We start from the raw sequence: 23,786 nt of genomic DNA on the forward strand, positions 1-23,786 counted from the left end.
TTTCCGGTAGCTGCAGAGAGCAATGAGGTCTGCCCTGAGCCTCCTCTTCTCCAGACCAAACACCCCCAGTTCCCTCAGCCGCTCCTCACAGGACTTGCGCTCCCGGCCCTTCACCAGCCTCGTAGGCCTTCTCGGGAGGGGCCTTTCCCCGTGAGGTGCTGGGACAGGCCCCGCGCGGCGGAGGAGAGCAAAGCTGCCCGGAGCAGGGCGCCTCGGGGTAGCGCGGCGCCTTCGCGCTCTGCCCGTTTCGCCCCACGGCGCTCGCCGTAGCTCTCAGGTGGTGTCGGGCAGCGGCGGGGCGGCGCGGCGCGAGGCCTCCTGGGACATGTAGTCTTCCCGGCCGTGCCGCCGCATTGGAGCCCGGTTCTCCGACGCCGCCCGCGAACTACAGCCGGCGGCCGGCCGGCGTCTGCCCGCGAGGATGGCGGCTCCCTTGGTGCTGGCGGTGCTGGTGGCCGTGACGCTCCGGGCCGCGCTGTACCGCTCGAGCCTCGCCGCTTTCATCTCCGAGCGGGTTGAGGTGGCGTCGCCGCTGAGCGCCTGGAAGCGAGGTGAGGCCCGGCGCCGAGGCCCCGCTCCGCCGGCGGGCAGGGCCCGGCCGCTCCCCCCCCCCCCGGGGCGGCGGGGAGCTGCTGCTCGGGGCAGAGCGGCCGGGAACGGGGACGGGGGCGGCATCCGGCGCCTCGGGCGCTGCTCCCGCGGCCGCGGCGGGGCTGCTCGCGTCGTGCTGCGGCGGCACCGGCGGCGCGTGGCGGAGCGGAGCAGGCCGGGCGGGGCCGGGCCGCCTGCAGGGACGCGCTGCGGTCGTTGGCCGCGTTCGTTTCGTGGCCCCACGTTACCGCCTGCGTGCGGTTCAAATCGCGACCGAAGACCGAGCTGCAAATCACGCAGGGGTGTTCTGGGGCGTTTATCTCTAAGGCGGCTGAGGCCGTTTCGAAGCCTGATTGCTTTAACGACGTCCCTTTGGGTGTAATGTCCAGATACAGTGCAAATAAAACTACCTGCAGGCTCGGGGCGGAATACAGAGGCACAGAGTAATAAATGTCAAAAGCATGAACGCGTTCGGTGACCTAAGGCCTCTGCTTTACGCTGTGTAGCACTTCAAAATACAGCTCTCAAAAATTCCCTTGTAACAATGGCTACTTCCCAAATTTTGCCGTAGAGCATCAGGTTAGGCCTCTAGACAATAAGGAGCACAGTACCTTCCGACCCAGACAAAAGTCTGCATGGAAAAAGTACCTTTGTGGCAGAAACAGAACCTATTGTTCCAGCACATTGCTGAACCAAAAACCTTGTGTTGCTTCCTGTGATCTCCTGCTTCATCTCCCTGTGAACAAATGGACCTGTTCTGCATAGTTTCTTTCACTGTAAAACCTGTTCCCTTCCTAGGGAACCTTTGTGCTCAGTAAGGTGGAGATCTTGCAGAAAAACATGTGCAGGCATTGTAGTGCAGTTCAGGCTGCAGAATGTTAGGAAATCTCAAGGACAGGTACAACTTTTAGCTTTGCTTGGGAATTCTTTTCTGTTCTTTCATATCTGGTTTCAGGCATTTGAGTCCTCTCTATATCTAATTAGGCAAAAAAAGTTAAAATTATGTGTTTTATTAAGCTACTCGGGGAGCTAATTCTCAGTGTCCCCTAAGAATCAGCTTTGGAGGGTTTGGGGTCCATTGGTCACTGGTCAATTTTCAAGAGCCACCTTCTAAAAGCCCAGGAGCAGGCAATCCCCCTGTGTCACAAGTCAAGCAAGCAGGGCAGAAGACTTGCCTGGCTGAACAGGCAGCTCCAGGAACTTGAGCAGAAAAGGAAAACGTGACCTCTGGAAGGAAGGTCTGGCTTCACAGGGAGAGCACGGAGCTGCAGTTTGCATCTGCTGGGATGAAACAAGGAAACCAAAGCTCAACTTGAGTTAAAGTTGGCCACTGTGGTGTCAGAGAACAAAAAAAGGCTCTTTGGAGAATGTCAACAGCAAGAGGAGGTCTAGGGGAAACCTTAGACTGATGTTTGATGAAGATGGTCACCTAACAAGTAAGGATGAGGAAGGAGAGGCTTTTTTTTTTTCCCCCCTCAGTTTTTAATATTAGTGACAAATCTTGGTCTGCCTGGTCTCTTGAGTTGGAGGACCATGACTCAGAGGACAGTGACTTTCCATTTGTGGCCACAGAAATTGTAAGGCTCCAGTTGAATCAGTTGAATGTTTTTAAGTCTACGGGACCTGAGGGATTCTCCCCAGAGTACTGAGGGAGTTAGCAGATGTTAGAGCCTTTCAACAATTTACCAAAGGTCGTGGGAGTCTGGGGGCATCCCTGCTGACTGGCAGGTGGCTGACGTTATACCCAGCGACAAGAAGGGCAGGAGGGAAGACCCAGGAAGCAACAGACCTCAGTCTAACCGGAGTCCCTGGGAAAGTTGTGGAGAAGATCATCCTGGGGGATATTGAAAAGCACTTAAAGAACAAAGCTGTTATCTGGCATGGTCAAGAGGGGGTCATCAAAGGAAAGTCCTGTCTTAGTAATTTGGTCTCCTTCTACGTTGGTTTGAGACCATCTAAGGAACCTGCAGGTGCACAAGTGGGCCCATGGGACCTGATGAGATGCTTCTGTGCATCCTGAGGGAACTAGCAGGTGAAGTTGCTAAGCCACTGGCCATCGTATTTGAGACATGTCAGTCTGGTGAAGTTCCCGCTGACTGGAAGAAGGAAAACATAACCCCCCAGATGTTGCCAGTCAAATCTGGTGGCCTTCTACCATGGGGTAACAGCCTTGGTGGATTGTCAGGCTTGAGAGGTGGGGCTGTGCGAACCTGGCGGAGTTCAACAAGGCCAAGTGCAAGGTCCTGTATCTGGGCTGGGGCAATCCCAAGCACCAATACAGGCTGGGCAGAGAATGGATTGAGAGCAGCTCTGAGGAGAGGGACCTGGGGGCGCTGGATGATGGGAAGCTCGACATGAGCTGGCAAGGTGCGCTTGCAGCCCAGAAAGCCACCTGTATGCTGGGCTGCATCGGAAGCAGCGTGGCCAGCAGGGCGACGGGAGGGGATTCTCCCCCTCTGCTCTGAGACCTCACCTGGTGCCTGCGTTCAGCTCTGGGGCCTCCAGTACAAGAAGGACACGGAAGTATTAGTACGAGTCCGGAGGAGGGCCACAAAGATGATCAAGGGGCTGGAGCACCTCTCCTACGAAGACAGGCTGAGGGAGGTGGGGTTGTTCAGCCTGGAGAAGAGAAGGCTCCGGGGAGACCTCACAGCAGCCTGGCAGGACCTAAAGGGGCTGCAGGAAAGCTGGGGAGGGACTCGTTGTCAGGGGTGTAGGGATAGGACAAGGGTAATGGCTTTAAACTAAAAGAGGGTAGGTTTAGATCAGATCTTTTAAGGTCCCTTCCAACCCAAACCATTCTGTGATTCTATGATGTCACCTGCTTGGTGGATGAAGGGAAGGTGGTGGATGTGGTTTTTCTGGATTTTAGTAAGGCCTTTGATAGTGTCACAGCATCCTTCTGTCCAGCTGTGACACTGCGCTGGGTGATGAACTGTCTTGATGGTAGAGCTCACAGGGCCCTAGTGAATGGGGCTGCATCTGGCTGGTGGCCGATCACCAGCGGCGTTCCCCGGGGCTCATTTCTAGGGCCAGGCCTGTTCAACATCTTTATCAGCGATCTGCCGGCAGGAGTGGGACGGTCCTCAGCAAGTCTGCCGATGGCACTGAACTGGGAGGTGCTGCTGACTCCCTGCAGAGGCCTCGCAGGGGGATCTGGAGAGATGGGAGCATTGGGCAGTCAACAAAGGGAAAGGCCGGGTGCTGCCCCTGGGACGGAGCAGTGCCGGACACGGGCACAGCCTGGGAGACGCGTGGCTGGAGAGCAGCTCAGCTGGATGGGGCCTGGGGGTGCTGGGGACAGCAGCTCAGCACGAGCCAGCAGCGAGCCCTGGCAGCCAAGGGGGAGAAAAAAAACGCATTTTGGGGTGCATTAAACACAGCCCAGCCAGCCGGTCAAATGAGGCAATTGTCCCTCTGTTTTCTGCTGGTGGGGCCTCGCCTGGAATACTGCGTGCAGCTCTGGGCCCCACAGTATGAAAAAGATGTTAAGGTCCTTGAAAGAGGAGGGCAACAAAGCTGGAAAAGGGGCTGGAAGGCCTGTCCTGTGAGGAGTGGCTGAGGGCACCTGGGTGGTCCAGTGTGGAGGAAAGGAGGCCAAGAGGCGACCTCGCTGCTCTCTGCGGCTTCTCGAGGAGGTGCCGGTCTCTGCCCCCTGAGGACCGATGGCAGGATGTGCGGGAAGGGCACAAAGCTGTGCCAGGGGAGGGTCAGACCTGGCATCGGGAAAATATTCTGGACTGTGAGGGTGGCCAAAGGTTGGAAGAGGCTTTCTAGCAAGGTGGTTGATGAAGTGTTCGACCCTGTCAGTGTTCAAGAGGCATTTGGGCAATGCAGTTGTTACTGTGCTTTAACTTTTGGGTAGCCCTGAAGTGCTGCTGTGCAGTGACACTGACAGGCAGCTACGTACCACACAGCTGCTCTCTCCACTCCCCCTCCTTTTGCAGGACAGGGTGGGGAAGGAATTGGAGGGAAGGAGGGAAGGCTAAAATAAAAAAAGCTTTTGGGTTTGAGATGGGAGCAGTTTAATGACAGGAAAAAGCAAGGGCCATGCAGGAGCGAAGAGAGAAAACAATTATCCTCCACTTCCCATCAGCAAGTGATGTGCAGCCACGCCTTGGGGAGCAGGGCCTCAGCACGCGTAGCGGTGGCTCGAGAGGACAGACGCTTTCGTAAGGAGAGCCCCCCCTTCTCCTTCCCCTGCCCCAGCTCTTGTTGCTGGGCCCGTTACCACACGGTGCGGAACATGCCTTGGGTGGGTCCCGGCCAGCTGCCCTGGCCACGGCCCCTCCCCAGCACTTGCCCACCCCCAGCCTGCTGGCGGTGGGGGCTGGAGGCAGCCCCGATGCTGTGCCCGCACAGGGCAAAACGCCGGTGCTGTGTCCATGCTGTCCTGCCTATGGGCTGCCGTGGGGAAAGGGAACTCCGTCCCAGGCAGTCCCAGGACAAGCGGCCAGGCAGTTGGACTCGGTCTTTGTAGGTCCCTTCCAATTGAGCTGTTCTCTATTCCAGTCTGAATTGTTTGTCTAGCATAAATACCACGTGTCATGCAAGAGGTGACTTAAAATCAGTAAATATCATACATGTGATTTCTATACAGCTAGTTGCAAAACATTTCAGCTATAACATTGTTAGTTGTCTGAAACAAATAGCATGATTGCATGGCAGAAATAAGAAAACAATTCTAGCTCATGGTTGGTTTTGTGAGATTTTGTGTCACCCATTCAGATAGTGATTCCGTGTGGGATACTCATGAGCATAGGTGTTTTAAAAACTGTATTTTTATTGTCACGAGGTTTTTCTCTGCCAGCGTTACGGGATTCTCATGCAGGTGTTTTTTTTATGTTTCAGTGGTCGAAGGATTAGCTCTGTTGGATTTAGGGGTCTCACCATATTCTGGAGCTATTTTTCATGAGGTTGGTATGCATGCTTCATTTTAAACGTGATATTCCAGTGGTTCATTTGTTAGCCTTACTGCTCGTGGATTGGCAAAGGTTGGGGATCTGTTTCATCCCAGAGACTACAGAAAATTTGGAGTTGTGCAGTTGTCTGTGCAATAGTTGCACCTAGTGGCTAGCAGAATCAGGAAATGCAGTTCATCACAGAAGAACAAGTTGCTAAGCAGCTGGTAGCCACTGCAATATTTGTGGTGTGTAAGGAGAATCTGAGAAGTAAAATCTGTTGTTCACATCCAGATTTTCTGTGAGCAGAGGCAGGAGCAGGGAGAGACAGCGCCACTGGCAGTTTGAACACAATTTTGCTGAATAGCAGCATCTTGGGTTTCTGTATTTACAGAAATATTAACTTTAGTACAAGCAGACAGTATGTTTATTCCTCATTTTGGAAAGCACATTGTTCTTCCGAGCGCCTGTGGGGTTTTGTGCCCTTGAATGGTCTTACTGATATGAAGGTACACTCGCACACAGTGTCACCCAGGTGTGAGTCTCATACCTCGTGTGTCTCTGAAAACTTGTTTCAGTAAATTCTGCTTGAAACAAATTCTCACAGACTGAAGACGTGCTTATTTATATCATCACGTTATTTTAAACCTATTTTAAAATAAATGTATTTTCTCACTATGAAGATTGAATTTATACCATGTAAATGTAATACCTCCAGATTAAGCTTTTCTGTCAAAGGAATAGTTCGAAACCTGCTCTTCCTCTTACCCTGGAAGGGAAGAGCTGTTGGGAGTATGAGGATAGATAGCAGGACTGTAGTCCCACTGCTTCAAGTTTTTTTACATGCTTTCTTTTTACTTTATAAAAGACTTACCCAAACAATGAAACCATCTGTGCAGGAAATACTTTCAAAATACATGCAAACAACCTGAAAATAAAGAGATTCTCTAGGAAAAAAAAAAAAGATTTTCTAAAGCTATTCTTTATATATTTCTATTGTAACTCTACCACCATACTAGTAGAATTGAAAAGGTGAAACAGAATATGACTTTCAAAGTTGATGATGTCTTTAAGAAATATATTGAGAACTTTGCAAGGAAAAAGATGAGCAAGTGTGATTTTGATTATTCACTTTACTCTGAAGTAATAGCGTTGTGGAAGAGTCTAAGGCAAATTGCCTTTTGCAGTCTCTCACAGTATACTCCACTGAATTGCCAGTTGTTCTATCCAAATGGAGATGGACAGTATTTGACATGGGTTTCCCTTCTGCTCTCTCTTAGACCCCGCTGATAATATATCTCTTTCACTTCCTGATTGAATATGCTGAATTGGTCTTCATGGTGAGTGCTTCTGGAAAGTTCCTCTTGAAAGGTCTCATTCTGTGAAGTGCTGAGTACGACTTTCCTTTTGCTTATCCATCAGGGACCTTCAGTTGTCTCCCTGGAGTTCAAATTCCTGCTGACCTCACACTTTAATTATAAAGGCAGCTTTGTGTATACAAACCCGAGTTCACGCTTTTCCCTTGCTTTACAATTTATTTATTTTTGTGAGTACTTTGTTAGATAAGTATCCTCTTGGAGGGACGGGAAGTTGACATTTGATTTCAAATTTCAAAGGTTACCTCTTGCAGGTCAGAACATTTTGCCATCCCCCCCCCGCCCAGTCCCTACGCTGCCATGTTTCTCATTAAAACCCACTGCCAAACTCCAGGCCTGCAAGGAGAACACCAATGGGTTAGTAATCCAAATGTCTCATGTTGTAAACTATTCTGTGAGTTCTGCATGATCCAGGACAGAAATCACATAGCTGGCTGCACATGCCACCTGGTAGAGCCTCTCTCCCCAGCTCCCTGCTGGGCAGTCTCTAGTAGAGCTAGTGGTGCACTGATTATTTCGATGGCTGTACTGCTGCCTGCTGAGTTTGGGACAGCTCAAGACGCTGTCGTGCTGGACAGTTGGATTTAGCCACCTGGCACTGCCCCGGTGCTGCCCATGCTCTGATTAGACCAGTGATTCTCTCTGTTACCTTTACATACTTCTTTCCGCGAACATTTTCTTTGCCCTTAATTCCCCATTCTCTAGTTCTGTAAATGTTAGTATCTGATACGTCTCGTGGCTACGGAGGTTAGCAGTGGTGTGTGAACACTGTACAAATCAGCAAGCTAGTTAGTGTTGTTAAAGCTTGTTTTTCCATGAGCTGAGTCAGATCAGAGTCCTTGCTCAGGATTGCAATACTGACCAGTATATTTTTCCCCATTCATTTATTTTACTTACAGTCTATCTGTCTACGCCTTGCTTTTTTAGATAACTGATGTACTAACAGCTGTTGCCCTTTACTTGGCCATCCAGGACTACAACAAAGTTGTGGTAAGCTGACTTGCCAGTGTTGCTGACCCTCTTCTCCCAACAAGTATACATATTTTGTACCAAAGAAAATATACCTGAAGATGCAGTATCAACCAGACCTTGTTGCTTAGCAGATTTACTCGCTTAGCAGTAAATCTGCACATACCTGGATGATCACAAAACAAAAATGGGGACTGAATGTTGTAAACCAGCTGAGGTACTTAAAATTCTGTTGTGTCCATATTACAGTGTGAAGCAAATTAGTGTCCACAGCTATTGCACTGCATTTGAGTGATGATTGCAGCAGTGTTGATTCTTTGATCTGAAAGGAATTTAAAGAATTTGAGAAATTCTTAAGAATGCAGTATCTAATAAAATGCAGACAGTTCTAGGGACACAATAAACAAGAGGGGTGTGAAAATTTAGAAAATGTATTGAAAACCCACCTTCAGTTGTTGCAGCAGTTTGAAGTATGCAGAATTTAATTACTGAACTATGGGTTTGGCAAGACTTGGGTGATCACTTTTCTAACTTCTGCTACAATCTTACGTATATTTTGTAGCTAGGAAATGGAATGTTTTATCCTGAACCTGGCTTCAGGATGAAACATCGCTTGTGTTTGCACCCAGCATGAGTTAATAGAGGTTCTGAAAATGTGTAAAGGAAGGAACAAACCTTCTAAGGATGCTGAGGAGATGTAGATCGTTCTGCTGAGCAAGATGAAAGTCCTACACCAAATATAACTTGTTCCTTTCACATTATAAGCATATTTTTGGGAGTGAGTGATTCCTCCCAGTTTTCTCTCTTAAGTAGCTCAAAGAACATTTTGTGTAAGCAATGCTGTGCTCTCTGCATTCCTAGATGTGTGGTGATACAGTACTAATATGAACAGGGAGGCTGCATTTTCTACATTTGTGTGGTTTCCCATCTACCTAGGCACTTGTCCTTTGTCCACTGAGGTTGAAGAAATAACACGATAGAACTGCTGATATGCAAAAATCCTGCGTGAGAGTTATTTCGCTTGTTGAGAATTTATTGCCAGCATCTCTCTCCTTTTGTCTCACCATGACATAGTTCAGTAAGTTCATAATACAGACTTCTCCCTTGTCTCCATAGGGAACATCATAAAGCAAGATATATTAAAGAGAGAGATTTGGGATCTCTAAAGGAAGTTTGACATAGAGGTATCCATCTTCAAAATAACGAGGACAGTGTAGTTCTGTGACTTCATTTCTTTGGGTCTCGTGTTGAGCAGTGAATTTACAAAGTCAACTTGTATATGTTCTACAGTAATGAATATCCTAAGTGATAAGGAACAGTGACTTTCCTCATCTGACAGTCTTTGGTCTTTCTCCCTTGTACAGTTCAAAAAGCAAAAGCTCCTAATAGAACTGGATAAATATGCGCCAGATGTGGCTGAACTCATCCGGACACCCATGGAAATGCACTACATCCCCCTCAAGGTAGCACTATTGTGAGTATTGCTTCTTTCAGGTTGTAATAGGCTGCTTTGATTCTTCTGCTCTCCTTGGGTTTTGTCTGATTTGGGGTTTCAACATTTGCTGAAGATTCTACTTTTTTCATAAATTCTGAGTTTCCTATTATACATAAAAGTCTCCCCATCCCTGAATAATTGGTTTCAAAGTGAAAAGCATAGGCTTTTCTAAATGCATGCTGCTGACAAGTAAATTTACTCAGTCCTCCTAAGAAGGGCTCAACAGGATGAGATCAAGAATTTGGTAGCAAGAATGTTGTGTCTCCGTAGATCACATTCCCATTTATTTTGCTAGAATGCTACTGTCATCAGAGTTGATTTAATGCCTTCCAAATATCTAGTGTGTCTTTTCAGTCAGGATAGTTTTGGAGCAGTCAGACAAAATGTTTTCTAGATATCACAGGTTGAACGTCCCAGAATCGAGTATAATAATTCAAAGATATTCCAGGTTGTCTGTTTAATAATGTCATGTCTTGGTGTTCCTCTGTATATTAATCACTTTTTAATTTCAGAATGCATCAATTAAATTAAAATAAATAATATACAAACAAAATATTACAAGAAAGAATTATTTGACCTGAATAAATTATTATCTAAATTATTCTGTGTCAGGAAGAATTCTGCATCAGATAAGTTGTTATTTTTTTTTTTATTTTCATATGAATTTTTTAAAGTAGTAAATTCCCCATTTTGAGAAAGGTAGAGTTTTGCCTTTTGAATTTGTAAATCTGAGACTGTTTTATATTTGTATGTAACACTGGTGCATGTTACCCCAGGGAGGTTGTCATTAAATTGTACCTATCCTGCTATAGGCTGTCCATCTTTGGAAACACAGAAAAAAAGCCAGACCAGGACTCGGAGAAGTAGGAGTAATGTTTATGTAAGAAGATAGTTAGAAGATCACCGGTCTTGTCTACTTAATTCTGGTGATTGACCTAGTTACTACCAAGGCTGATTGATCCAATATCTCACTTACTGTATCGATAAGCCTTTCAAACATTTTTCTGGGCTTTGAACCTAGTTGAATGAGATAATTGTAAATCTCATTTCCAAAAGGAGCAGGCATCCTTACTAATTAAAATGTGGCTGCATTCTGGAAGGTAAAGGTGTTTAGGGCTTGCTGTCTTTCCATAATTCTAATTAAAATGGGATAGTTTTTCATATTTGTCAGGTTTTATGCTCAGAGCATGTCATGGTAAACCTAAGTAATTGCTCTGACATAGTAGGAATGCAAAGGTGCAACTGGGTTGAGGGAAACACTCTGGTAATGTACCAGAAGGATATGTTTCCATCTTGCTATCTTCTTATTTCTGTTAATTCCTCAGAGCCAGTAAACATGAGAAGCAGAAAGCTTACTTCAGACCCAGTATTCCTAGGTCTGACTGAATAAATGCACAATGTCTCTGAAAAGCAAGGAACATTTTTGGTAGTCGTTTTCTAAGACAGAATTTGCATTTTAGACATTGTCCCATCTCCTTTTTTTCAGTGTTCTCTCTATTTGTCTGAGTTAATCTGATGATGAGAGAAACCCATAAAACATAAACAAACAAAAACAAATTGCAAATTGCATCTGGTTTTCCTTTCAATATATTCTTAATTAGGTTACCTCTTTTGAATTGTCTGAATGTAACTTGAGCTTTGCTCTTTTTCAGCTATCTGTTGAACCCCTACACTGTGATGTCTTGTGTGGCAAAGTCCACCTGTGCCATCAACAATACTGTCATTGCATTCTTCATTTTAGCTACAATAAAAGGTAACGCAATGAAGAAAAAGCATTTATTTATGTCTTTCTATAAAGATTAGAAAAGTAATGGAAATCAAATCTGCGTAGAACTTTACAAGTCTGATTACTACAAATATGTGAGTGGGACGCATCAGCCCTCGAATGGAGCAATAACTTAGTTTTACTTCAGATCACAAGAGCCCAAGAGACTTTATAGTCAAGTCAAAACTTACTTTCATCTCAGTGTACCTAGGTGATTCCCTTCTAAAAATTTACTCCATTTCCTGGATGACTTCAAATAGTTTTCTGTTTATGAAGAAATCTGTCTTTGCATAGGAGTCTGCTCTTCCTTTTGTACATGAATATCCACTTAAAATATATGCCTTGAGCTTTTATTCAAAAGCAAGCAGTTGCCTGCAACTATTTGACTTTTACTTACAGTTGTAACCTGGGTTTGAAATTAGCTAATTGAGTTCTGGCTGGGCAGAAACAGTAACCAAAGGCCTATACTAGCCCAATTGAATAGACTGTGACAGAATGGCTTTCATTAATTTTGTACATTAAACCAGGTTTCTGTTTCTCTTATGAACCCCTGTGCTAAAGTCTTTTGGCATTTGTGCTAGTCACATAAGCTTCAGGAGTTCTCTGCTGGATTATATGAAATGTCAGTTTGATCTGTTATCTGGTCTCCAGCAGTGCCCAGAACCAGACATCACAAAGTAAGCTGGTATAGCTTATTGCTACTAGTATTTCGAAAAGAAAGTTTTCCTTCAATTATTAAGTAATTGAGGCAGGAGGGAGTACCATTTAAAAGCATTTGTGAAAGCAGATGTACAGGATCCACTTATTTAAACTGATTTTTGCTGTTCGTTGATAGTGTAAGACAAATAGTTTCGTCATATACAAAATTGTAGTTGGTGTTCCCTGTGTTTTCTCCTTCACTGGGAGGGTGGCAGCCTCTAGTGTTTAAAGTCAGCAAAGAGAGAATGTCAGATTATGATTTCTGGGTACCAATTATTTTGATGTTTGCAGAATTTAACACAATAAAATAGAGAATAGGGTGGGTTGTGTCTAGGAAACTGGAATTGTAGAATGGAGAAGACTCATTGCTAGGAAACCCTATACTTCACACAGATGGAAGCAGAGAGAAGCTTACTAAGTGTTTGATGTCAGTCAATGCACACAGGCTGACAATTAGCCCAAGGCGTAATTGTCAAGTCAATGCACTCAGTTTTGGTATCTGTAAAATAGGGATAATGCTCCTTCCTTCAGCTACAGATTTTCACTTGCTGTCTTTCACAGAGCTTTGCTGAGGACCCTCATTCATTCTATTGACAAGGGCATCCAGCATGCTCAGTGGGATACACCAGACAGCTGTTTCACGCAGATATGAATTAAGTGAATGCATTCCCACATACAAAGAGCAGCCAACACGGTCTATATGTAGACTGAATTACACAAATCACTTTCTGTATGTGAATTATAGGAAATAGAAACGAGTCAGTGGTTCTTTCTCGTACAAGTCATTGTCCTTTCAAAATGCAGTTAAGAAAAGGCTACTCTCTGACACATTCTGCTACTCTTTATGTCATGTTCTGATATTTGTAAACCCATCACAGAGGATTGTGCATTTCTTCCTTTTTGGACTTCCTGTCTGTAAGGTAGTATAAAATATTACTTACAAATGAACTTACTTTTTCTCTTTACAGGTAGTGCCTTCCTCAGTGCTGTATTCCTGGCATTAGCAACATACCAGTCACTCTACCCTGTCACGTTGTTTGCTCCAGCTCTACTTTACCTTTTACAGGTAAATGATTTCTAAGCATTAATATCTGTTGTCTTACCGTAGCTGTGCAGGAGCAGTTCTTAGCTGTTGAGAGTGAAGTCAGGGGGTAGGCCCTGAGTTGCAGAAAAAGTGACTCTCTCCTCAAGCCGTGGAGCGTTTACAGCCTTAATGGGGATGCCTTTGCACAGGGAAAGGGGAGCAGAAAGTAATCTACAGAACTGGTTGGTGTTTAGCTTGCCTGAAATATATTCTATTCTTTGTGTCATGTGAATTGCAACAAGGATTTTAGACCTGGAAAGTTTCCTTTGCACTGACATGGGCCACTGAGCTGTGTTAAAATGAAGAGCTGTATGTTTGAATAACCAAACTCAGAAATTTTAAGTGTAATGGCAAAAGTCATGTACTTGTGAAAGCAGCTGGTTTCTGTTGTCCGATTTCCCTCCCCGTTAACAGGACTGTGGTTGAATTCCCACAGGGCTGACCTTGATCACTCACGGGTGCACAACACCTCAACAGACAGGCACTGCTCCAGGCAAAACCACCCCATCAGTAGGCTGGTAGGCACATCTGCAGGCATGGGTAGGGTTTAAAGCTGAGGCAGCCCTTTGCTAGTGTGCAGATTCATCTAACCAGTTTGCCTGCATGCTTCTCCAGTCTCCGAACTTTTGTAAAGTTCAGTAAAATGACATAAAGAAGAATTATAATGTGCTGAATGAAAAACGGATTATTTGCTATTCTCACCCTGATGTAGGAGCAAGGAGAGGCTGTAACCACTAGCAGATGACTCTTATCCTATATTCACAGATCAGTTGGCGGTTATTTTTATGACAACCAACTTTTTATGACCAACCAACCAAAAAATCATTTTTATGATTTTTGTCATTCTGGAAATCCTGCTGTTAAGCCAGTACCAGTCTTGGTTGCTTCTATCCTGTTTTTCCTCATGTTTTTTATAGTTAATCTTAACTACAGGTTCATCACAGGCTATTCTCAAATCCCTGAGATTCAACGGGAACAGAGTCAATTCTTGTCCATTCCCTTCCCCTGACTGTCTCTTACTTTTCTAAGGATTTTGATTTTCCTTACTCTTTGCAAGACAAGAACTTCTGTTGAGTCAATGTTGCTTTTCCAGTTAGTTAATGTTTAGGAACATTTATTTTTTGTTTTATATGTTGTTACCATTTCAGCTAACTTTAGTCTGAGCTGTTGTTTCTTCATGGCAGTAGAAAAGTAAAAGTGTTGTGTTTGCAAACAGCAACAAGTTCTTTGGTATATGAAAGCATGATTTATGACTGACTTGAAAGGGGAACAGGCTGGTGTGTGTTCTTTTACCTGGATTTGTAAATGAAGTTTCATGTATTCTTTGTACAGAATTAAATAGCTTTTCTCCAGTACTTTCCAATCTGTCCTGCCAAAAATCTGTGGTAAATTTGCTTACATTGTTCCAGCAAGTTGTGTTAAATGCAGTATGACTGAGGAAACAGAGCATGCTTTACAGAGAGCCCATGCCAGTTAGAGTTGGCTCTCCGTACATCTCTTGCCAGTGCAAACCCTAGCAGCAAGTGGAAAAGCTGACTTGGAGCTGCAGAACTGTGAGCAGTTCCCAAGGTGTTTGCCCCTGTGTATATACTTGTCTTTATAAATGCAGTCAGGGAATCTTAGATCTCTCGTAGTGAGATACCAGTATGTCTTGTTATGTGATAAGGGCTTGCTGTTGACCTGTCAAGGTTATGTGGCAGCGGCAGGACTGCAGCAGTTGTCTTTGTCTGAAGAGGCAACCGTTGAAATGGCTCTGTTGTGTTTAGAAACCCTCCTCATTCCCTGAGTTCAGCAGAATATGAGTTCCAGTCCATATGGCAGGGAGCTGGCATCACAGGGCAGTTGGTCACAAAGCATGCATCTCACAATGAGGGTTTGCGGAGGAGAAGGCAAGCAGCGGAACAGTACTGCAAACACACAAACTAAATTGTAGCTGTGAGGAAGCATGTGCGAATCTCACGTTGAACACCTGAGACTTGACTCATTTGTAGCATTACAGGCAGAAATGGCCAGCTTAGCACATTGATTTTCAGGCACAGAAAAATATGGACAACATGTCTGACTTAATTGGAGAGAGTGAAGAACATCAAGCAGATTGTGCTTGAGAGCTGCTCTTCCTGGTGCAGTAGTTTCCAGTGTTTGATGCTTTCTTTCAACAATTTCAGACGATGTTCTGAACAATTAGACTTTCTTGTGGCTTTCCAACTGATGAGGGATATCTGCCTGCTTGTGGTTTGTTTTCAGCGTCAGTTCATACCGATAAAACCGAAAAGTAAAAGCTTCTGGCTCTACACCATGCAGTATGCAGCCTTGTACCTGTGCAGCCTGGTAGTAATCATCTGCCTCTCCTTCTTCCTCCTCAACTCCTGGGATTTTATCCCATCTGTTTACGGGTTTATGTAAGTATAAGAATTCTTACTGTTTTTGTGTTGTTTCATATGTATCACAGGTGTGTCCCACTCCCTGCCCTGAGGAGTATGTGATCTGTGATTTTACTGGCAACACAAGAAAAAAAGTGTGTGTGGAGGAGCCATGCCATTAGCCAGATGCTGTTAATAAGTAGCAGCAAGAATTAGATAAGACAGGAAATGTTTTCCAACAAGTACATTGGAAATGGATTTGTTTATTGAGCCACTGTGATTGTAACATTTTTCTCTGAAGAAATATCTGCTCAGGAGTGGTGTAAATCCTGCTGGGGTCACATGAAAGGATGTTATTTCCAGGTTTTCACCTCTTTGGTTTCTCTTCCACAGATTTAAAATATAGGTCCTTTCAATACCACATAACGATCAATTAATGTAGCAGAAGCAGGGCAGTGAAAAACAGCCATTTAAAATTGTCTTTTATTTTCAAATTTCAGCCTTTCTGTTCCAGATCTGACACCCAATATTGGCCTTTTCTGGTACTTCTTTGCAGAGATGTTTGAGCACTTTAGTCTTTTCTTCGTATGCGTATTTCAGATCAATGTGTTCTTCTACACCATTCCCTTGGCAGTAAAGTTAAAGTAAGTATGTTTCTTTGCTAGTTTGTTTGTTTGTTTGTTTTTACTCCTGTAGTTGTCCAGTGGAAGTTTATAAGACTGGCATCAGATGTCTGAATCTATGAACCTGAAAAACTGTTTTTAATAGAGCCTATCCTCATTTCCCAAAGTCTCAATCTTTTCCTCATAAATAGAGTAAAATATTATGTTTGTGCTGGAATTGAAGGGGAAAATGCCTGTTATCAAGCCATGTACCAACAGGAGTGGTGGTGCTCATTAAACCCCATCAAGAATACTGCCTCTTGTTTTCAGCTCCTCGGTACAAGAAAGATGCCGATAAGCTTGAGCAAGTCCAGTGCAGAACCTAAAAGATGGTCAGTGGTTTGAAGGCTGGAGAGGAGCTGAGGGAACAGGGCTTCTTTAGCCTGCCGAAGAAAAGTCTTAGGGGATACCTGATAGCATTTCAACGCCTAAGAGGAGGCTACTGAGAAGATAGAGCCTTTTGCTGAGATTGCTGAGGTGAGAAGGAAGTGGTCATAAATTGAAAGAGGGGAAATTCCAACTGGATGTAAAGAAAACAGTCATCACTTTGAGGACAGACACAGACTGGAGCAGAGATCTATGGCTCGTCCTTGGAGGTTTTCTAGATCTGACTGGACCAAGCCCTAAGCAGTCTTGTCTGAAGTCAGTGTTGACCCTGCTTTGAGGAAAAGATTGGACTAACACCACACTAAGTCCCCTTCCTCACATGGGCTGTGACTGAGAAACCTGCTACTGCTGTACACTTGTACACTCTTGGGAAGTCCTCTTTGCCATCTTACTAACCTGCACTCAGATTTGGAGATGGAAAGATGATTTTCCTGAAAAGTATTTCTTAAGCCATGGTCAGGTTTCTGTGGAGACAGCAGTCACTCCTGCCCCTGCTGGAAACCCGTCCTGCTCTGTATGTTTTTGAAAAACTAAAAGTAGCCTGGGGTCACGGGTAGTAACCATCACTTACATGATTCTTCCTTGTGATTTCAACGTAAGAAAATGCCTCCATATCTCCTGAAATTAAGATGTTCAAAGTGCTATATGGGACTTGGGAGCCTGCATTTCCTAACAAGTTTCTGCAGTGGAGATATTTTTCAAGATATTTTCCTTCATCTTATTTCCCTTCCTGCTGCTGTCCCAAAAAGCTGCAGTGGCATTATTGTTACTGACAGCTGAGATGAAATGCAGTGGGCCCTGTTTTTGGAGGTTATTCTCGCCTTAGGTACAAGTCAGTCCAGTTTCACTTTTAATTTTTAAATGTGATTTGGCACCATGGATAGAGGATAAAATCCATCTCCCCTTATGTTCAAAATATGAAAATTTGCTTCATACCTGTACTTAAAAGTTGAATCTAAAGGTCAGTCTGTCCAGAATATTACATTCTCCATCACTCTTCATTTTCATTTCTCTGCACTACTGCAAAGCTGGTTCACTCATTCTGAAAACAAAGCTGCTCTTTAGACCTTACAATAGCAATCCCAAGCATCACCACCTCAGCTCTTTATAAAGTGCACATCTAGAAGATGCTTCCTACGTTTTTAGTCCCTTTCTTGCATGCAATACATAGAAAACTACATGCGCTATATACCTGAACCTGGGAAGGATATTTGAACTGACAGTCCTCTGACAGTGAGGCACCTTATCACTTTGATGTTGAGAAACTATTTGAGGAACTTGATTCGTTGCTTGCCACAGTGTAGTTAACTCAGCTGGAATCGTCTCCTGCATTTTTCATAGCAACTGTGATTAAGAAGAAATACCAGACCCCTGCAGTGATCTGTGCAGATCTGGGAGTGGGACTCTGCTATGAGCATGTTACGTGCATCAAAAGAGAGCAGAGGTTTAGGCGTAAAGGTCCCTGCTCCCTGCTTGCAGAAGCCAGTATCGTCAAAAAGCAAGAACTCTTACCTGGAACTTCAAGTTCTTTATTGCCAGAAAAAATGAAAACTTGGGGACAATCCTAGCAGCTCAGTTTGTCCCATCAGAGGCTCATTTGGAGAGTGGAGTACCAGAGCCTTTTAAAGCCTGTCCCACAGTATGTTTGTGCCCTCCCTGATCTTTATTTCCAGTTTGCAGAGACCCTACTGTGTCCTCTTACCCTTTGTGTCTTTTCCCTTTTAGGGAACACCCTGTGTTCTTCATGTTTGTCCAGCTTGCAATCATTTCTATCTTCAAGTCCTATCCCACAGTGGGAGATGTTGCACTGTATATGGCCTTCCTTCCAGTCTGGAGCCACCTTTACAGATGTAAGTTCTTTGTGTTTGACTGTTTCTTCTCTGGAATGAGAAAGGGTCTGTCCAATAATTTGTCACCACTAAGCCAAACCACGCCTGTGTCTGCAGGCTCTTGTGGCCTCCTTGGGCTATCCGGAAAAAAGCTTGATTTCTGGTGATACGATACAGTCTCCAACATATGTTCAGGACTAGGGTTGTAAGAGGTCGAGGAGAGTATTTTCACTTGTACATTTTCCCCTTCTAAGTTATTCTGAAGATTAATTTTTTTTTTTTAAGAACCCTTTACAGTCCTGCACAAAAGATGTTCCTCATGTAAACTACATCCATCCTTTCAGTGTTTCACTCCCATGTAAGGGTGTGTAGAGTGCTGCTTCTGCAACTGATGAGTCCCCTAGCCTTAAAATCCCACACTTTGCAGCAGTTCTTTGTTTTGCATCTGCTTGTTTGCTTAGAGTAAAAGTAACTGAATTACTCCAAGTGTTTGTCCAGTTTTTCTTAAATGCTTCGTAAAGAACCTGTATAGTTCTTTAAATCACCAGAGAACTACCTGATGATTTTCAAACTCTGACTGTAGAACTTGTTACACTGAGGAGATTTTGCAAGTCTGCCAGTGTAGTACTCCTGGAAGTGCTGTGTTTTTTCTTGTGTTTCTTGCCAAAGTCAGTTAAACAAGCTGCTTTATGCAATCCTGCCGTATTGTCCTTGGCTTTGACTGCAGTCTTCTCTACCCGGGGTCAAGTTTGTGCAGGGCAGCTAGTCTACCTGGTGTCAGGAGACATAATTGGGAGTCAAGATGCCAGAGTAGTTTGCATATGTTTGGCTTTAAGCTGGTCCTCTGCAGCATCAGTAGTGGGGAGTAAGTGGAGCATTGTCTGATGTGGAGACCATCCGCTCCATTTGCTTCAGACTAAGGAAAGCTAAGGCCAAAGCAGCTGTGATGAAATAGAGCAGGAAGCTCCAGGCTGGCCCTGAGGATGTCACAGCCATACCAGGTGACATATTTTTGAGAAATCCTAATTCAATTTAGGTGAGATGTATGTTCCAAACTTATAGAGGAAGGCAAGTATGAGCGTGAGAGGGACAATCCCATAGTGAGTGAGTAGAGCTATTGAACGAAAAGCTTAAAAAAGATGGATGTAAACAGGTTTGGATGTGATAATAGTCATCAAACGTCAGATAGCTCCCTTCAGCAGCAGAATGATCAGAAGTCTTTTGGTTAATTTCAGGGATGTTGAGCTATAGCCAAGCACAGCTGCACAAGTGCCAGGATAAACTATACTACTACCGCCAAAGAACAGAAAACAAAACCTCTTCTGGCCTAGTATTTCCTAGCTCTTTTAGACAAAGTTGTAGTTGTTTTTTGGCCATCTGGCACATACTCATACAGACTAAAGGATTCTTGTACCTCCCAAGGGCATATGTTTGTCATCACATTTGGCCTATAAGAATGTCCTCTGTTATGGTTCTTTCATTTCCTTACCATCTTCTGAGAAAGTATGTCTTTTCCTTATGGTCCACAGATTAGTTTTTTTCTCTAAGTAGTCAGCTTGACGAGGCTAGGGAATGGCATGCTCTGCTCTCTGAATCTTGATGCTGGTGCAAAGGCCCTTCTCAAAACTGCTAGCTGCTGTAGTGTAGACACCAAAAAAACAACACAAAGTCTTCAGAGGAAGAGTGGAAGCTCTTTGGAAGCACAGGACCTAGAAGGAAGGAGCTGCAAATGAAGGATTCACACACAAGCTAAGGCAGAAATGTTTGTTTCAAAGAGAAAATACAGTGAATGTCTTATAAAAGGTACCCAGGGGATTATCAAAACAAACTGCAAAAGCTTGGTTGTTGCAGAGAAGTATGCTTCGGCAAGTGCCTCTCTGCCACTGCACATACCTGAAATACCATTGCTGGTTGCATGAGCATGGCTGTTCAATAAAGCTTCATTTTAATAACTTTTTATTTCTTTTGCAGTCCTCCGGAACATCTTCATCCTGTCATGTGTGCTCATTGTCTGCTCCCTCCTGTTCCCTGTTCTGTGGCATCTATGGATTTATGCAGGAAGTGCTAACTCCAATTTTTATTATGCCATCACGTTGACTTTCAACATAGGGCAGGTTAGTAGAGCAAGGCAAACCAGGCTGCACTTTGAGGATTCCACTGGATCGGGTGTCCTGTCAGCAACAGTGAATTCTGCAGGATGTGTCTGGCCCATATAGTCCAGCATAGCAGCTTCCTGCCTCTCCTGCTCCAGCTGAAATCTGCCTAGTCCTCACCTTCTGGCACACTAATGGGGAAAGAGTTCTTGTAGTATTTAAACTATAGCTTAACAATCCAACTCACTCTGCATGTTAGCAGTCTGCTGCTTGATAGCAGAGGAAAAGCATCTCAGTATGGCAGGGTAAATAGCACATGAATCGAGTGCAGCAGCACTGGGGCCATACAACAGGCAAATGAGAGCTGCCCAAATGCTGGGACATGGCACCAATTTTTCTAAGCATAACACCTCACTGAAATGTAGGGCTGTGGGCATGTGTCTGGTCTCGCTCATGCCAGGGCTTGCTCTCCTTCCTTCTCTCCAGGCTGTGCCCTTCTAGATTCATGACTTTCACTGCCCTCAGAGAAAACAGAGCTTAGCAACCCTGGAGGATGAGATCCAATGTACACAGTTGCTACAACCTTTCCTAAGGCTTTCCTTCCTCTTCTCTGCTAGTTGTTATGGTGTGTAGATAATCCCCAGGTCCTGGGACGTTTTCACATGTGGATGAGGAAACAAGGAGAACGTTCACTTCATGTTAAAGTTGCCTTGATTATCAATGTGCCTCAGCCATTTACATTTATATTGCATCTCCTAAAACTAGAGGAGCAGTTTTGCCAGAGTCAGAAAAATCACCCGCTTGTATGTTCCCCAGCCCCTTGATAAATGGGGGCAAGCACCCTCTGTGGTATAAAACCCTCTGTTCTGTAAAAGCCAAAAGGGACTCCATGCAGTGAGTAGAGTTAGCATATAGATGCTATTAATAAGGGCTTACAGGGAATTGTGGTTTGTTAGCTCTCTAACTATATGCCTTGCCATGGAATGAAAGGAATAGTAAAATTTAAATGACAGATAGCATTTGATCTAAGAGGATTTTATTTCCTACCTGAGAAAATCATGGCAGGTCCTGCAATGTATTATGCTCTGTGCCAATGCAGACAGAGCAAAACTCTCCTTTCTGATTTCTTTGTGAGAAAGAACTAGCCCTCACCCCTGCCATCCCCAGTTATTTCTTTTCCCATTAAGATATCTGCAGAGTCATTTAATTAAAAATAAAATCAACCATATTGATGTAGCATGTCAAGTAGCCAGCCGTAGTGTAAAGCAAAACAAGCAGACAAAGTAAGCACTGCTGTTCTCCCTCTTCCCTGGGCACCTCTACCCCTCTCTGTCTGTTTTCCTTCTGACTTTCTCCTCTGATCTCAGCAGCCCGCAGGCCTCTCCCTCAGATTTCACCTAGTCCTACATATCCTCTCTTCCTGCTGCTGAGCCTTCTTATCAGCAGCTGTATTTGACAGTAACCCAAGCAGGCTCTGGCTGACGGACTAGCTCTCTGTCTTCCTTTGTCCCCTTAGCAATGCAGCATACTTCAGTGAGGCTCTCCCAGGCATGAATTCCCCAGGTGCATTGTGCCAAAGTGATGTGCTAATGGCATCTGGTCATTTAGGACAGTACCTGCTAGTTTGGTTTGGGACTGTAACTGCTAGTTTGGTTTGGCACTGATGCTGTTTCCAGTGGAAAGGGAGGGTTGCACCACAAGAGGCTGGATGGCAAATGGCATTAGTGAGACAGCAGGTCACTCACTGCTATTGTGCTTACTGCAGCCCAGCCTGCCTCTGCAAAAGCAGTTTGCCCAAGTGACTGCTTTAGAAAAAACATCCTTTGTTTGACCACTCCAGCACAGCTGGCCCTGAGACCCGCTCTTACTTTCTCACCTATGACTGTTTTTAGTCAAGGGAACAATCAGCACTATAGTGCCTCAGCAAAACAGAAGAGTGGACTGAGGAAGGCAGGGACCTCGTGGTTTCCATGCCAGATTTCCATGTTCTCTGCAGCTCTTGAGGAAGGTGCATTAATTGTGATTTCACCATACAATGTGGCCGGTGGCAATACCAGCCTGAAGTATGCAAGGGAGGTCCCTTGCAACACAGGATGATGCCAGCATCAGTGTCTACGGAAGCATTCTCTGAACTGGATCAGGGAAAATCTGGGGGGTAGCCAGCTCTGTTTCCCACTTAAAGGGAGCAAGTGTGCAAACAAATACACAGGGTTGTCTGCCCCACAGAGAGGGCACTACAGCACAGTGACAGGAAGGAGATGGGAAAGTGATGAGGGTGCTTTTATCTGGTTTTGCTCCTGGATGTTGTTCTGTGAAGCCACAGCCTTGACTTTCCAGCTCTTCCCTTCACCCCTTACCCTGGTACGTATTGTTAAACTGCTGAAACTTCCATTTGCTAAGGCTGACCTGTGAAGTTTCTGCTGCTACTTGCAAGCTTCTTGCCCTTTCTGACTAGAAATGGCAATTGAAAAGTACTCAATACCAGTCAGCAGCAGGGGACTTCCAGCATCTGGGTCGAGTTGCATGACAGCATTTGCATGCACAGGAGTCCTGTGGATGAGGCTTAAAGGTGGTCTGTAAAGCTGTAAACAATATATGGACCTGACCTGCCTTTGTCGTACTTTTTGGCCTTTTTATGGAGCTACTGTCTCCTTAGCTGAGGTGTCTGTGGGAGCACACTGGTAGCACAATAAATAGGTTAGTTTAAGTCTCCCGTAGTTTTGTACTGTAAGGCCATGGCCAAGGAGTATTCACAAGATCACAGTACCTCATCTTGCAAAGCATGACGAGCAGCCTAGGAGCTTCTTAAGCCCCTTCAGGGTTTGTCACAAACACGTCTCCATTTATTTTTGTTCTGAAGCATCACTGATGTGTCTGAACATCTCATTTCTGCAGATCCTGCTCATCTCAGATTATTTCTATGCCTTCCTCCGGCGGGAGTACTACCTCACTCACGGACTCCATTTGACAAGACAAGATGGGACAGAGGCCATGCTTGTTTTGAAGTAAGGATTGTATCCACCAGTCCTTGGGACATGGACTACTCTAAGGAACAGTAAAGCTTGGTGTATATGGGGTGGGTGGGGAAGGTTCCCTGGATGAGGTCTGAATTTGGGGATGATACCTACTGAAAGAAAGAGCTGAGGTTCTTCTGGGAATACCTTCCACAGCAGTGGACTCAGTGCAGGCTAAAAGCTGCAAGTAGAATCTGCAATGCCTCCACCGGAGCATCTCCCTTCTTCCCTCAGCTGCGCTTTTCACCGTGGCCTCAGCCATCAACTCTGGGCAGTCCATCAGGAACTGGAAAAAGTGTTTGAGCTAAAACCAGGACTGAATCTCTGGCCCAGAAACAGTTCAGCCCATAAATTGTTTACTTCGTTGTCACCGCTTCTTGGAGATGTTTGCTTCTCCTGGAAATTTCCCCTTCACTGCTTTTACCAGTAATGTTCCTGCTTGACACAAGGCAATGTCTGTGTACTTGGTGATAAGCCCTGCCTGCAGATGCCCTTTTTTGGTTCTTCTGCTCTTGTGGGTTCTGGAAAAATCACATGCTCAGACACAGTGGGAGCTTGTGA

The 23,786-nt window shown here is 44.9% G+C and overlaps 1 protein-coding gene across 2 annotated transcripts; it reads left to right on the forward strand.

Moving 5' to 3' along the window:
* PIGU (phosphatidylinositol glycan anchor biosynthesis class U) lies at positions 1-23,699 on the forward strand. Of its 2 annotated transcripts, XM_040575946.1 has the most exons (12): positions 277-551; positions 5,443-5,507; positions 6,773-6,832; positions 7,796-7,858; positions 9,202-9,311; positions 10,985-11,085; positions 12,765-12,862; positions 15,125-15,279; positions 15,741-15,884; positions 18,015-18,139; positions 20,090-20,232; positions 23,107-23,699. In XM_040575946.1, the coding sequence occupies exons 1-12, from the start codon at positions 422-424 to the stop codon at positions 23,218-23,220; spliced, it is 1,308 nt and encodes a 435-aa protein (XP_040431880.1). In that variant the 5' UTR covers positions 277-421; the 3' UTR covers positions 23,221-23,699. The 2 variants fall into 2 exon arrangements, with proteins under 2 accessions (XP_040431881.1, XP_040431880.1); XM_040575947.1 differs by lacking the exon at positions 20,090-20,232 and having other exon boundaries at positions 1-551.
* The last annotated feature ends 87 nt before the right edge of the window (positions 23,700-23,786 follow it).

The sequence above is a fragment of the Cygnus olor genome, chromosome 16 (assembly GCF_009769625.2).
Source record: "Cygnus olor isolate bCygOlo1 chromosome 16, bCygOlo1.pri.v2, whole genome shotgun sequence".
Taxonomy (NCBI): Eukaryota; Metazoa; Chordata; class Aves; order Anseriformes; family Anatidae; genus Cygnus; species Cygnus olor.

What these genes read in the sequence shown, in the direction of transcription:
- PIGU (XM_040575946.1), top strand. Translation starts at nt 422, where the DNA reads ATGGCGGCTCCCTTGGTGCTGGCGGTGCTGGTGGCCGTGACGCTCCGG. An exon ending in ATGCTGAATTGGTCTTCATG is followed by an intron (nt 6,833 to 7,795) that starts GTGAGTGCTTCT and finishes TTGCTTTTTTAG; the next exon opens with ATAACTGATGTACTAACAGC. An exon ending in CCATCTGTTTACGGGTTTAT is followed by an intron (nt 15,280 to 15,740) that starts GTAAGTATAAGA and finishes TTCAAATTTCAG; the next exon opens with CCTTTCTGTTCCAGATCTGA.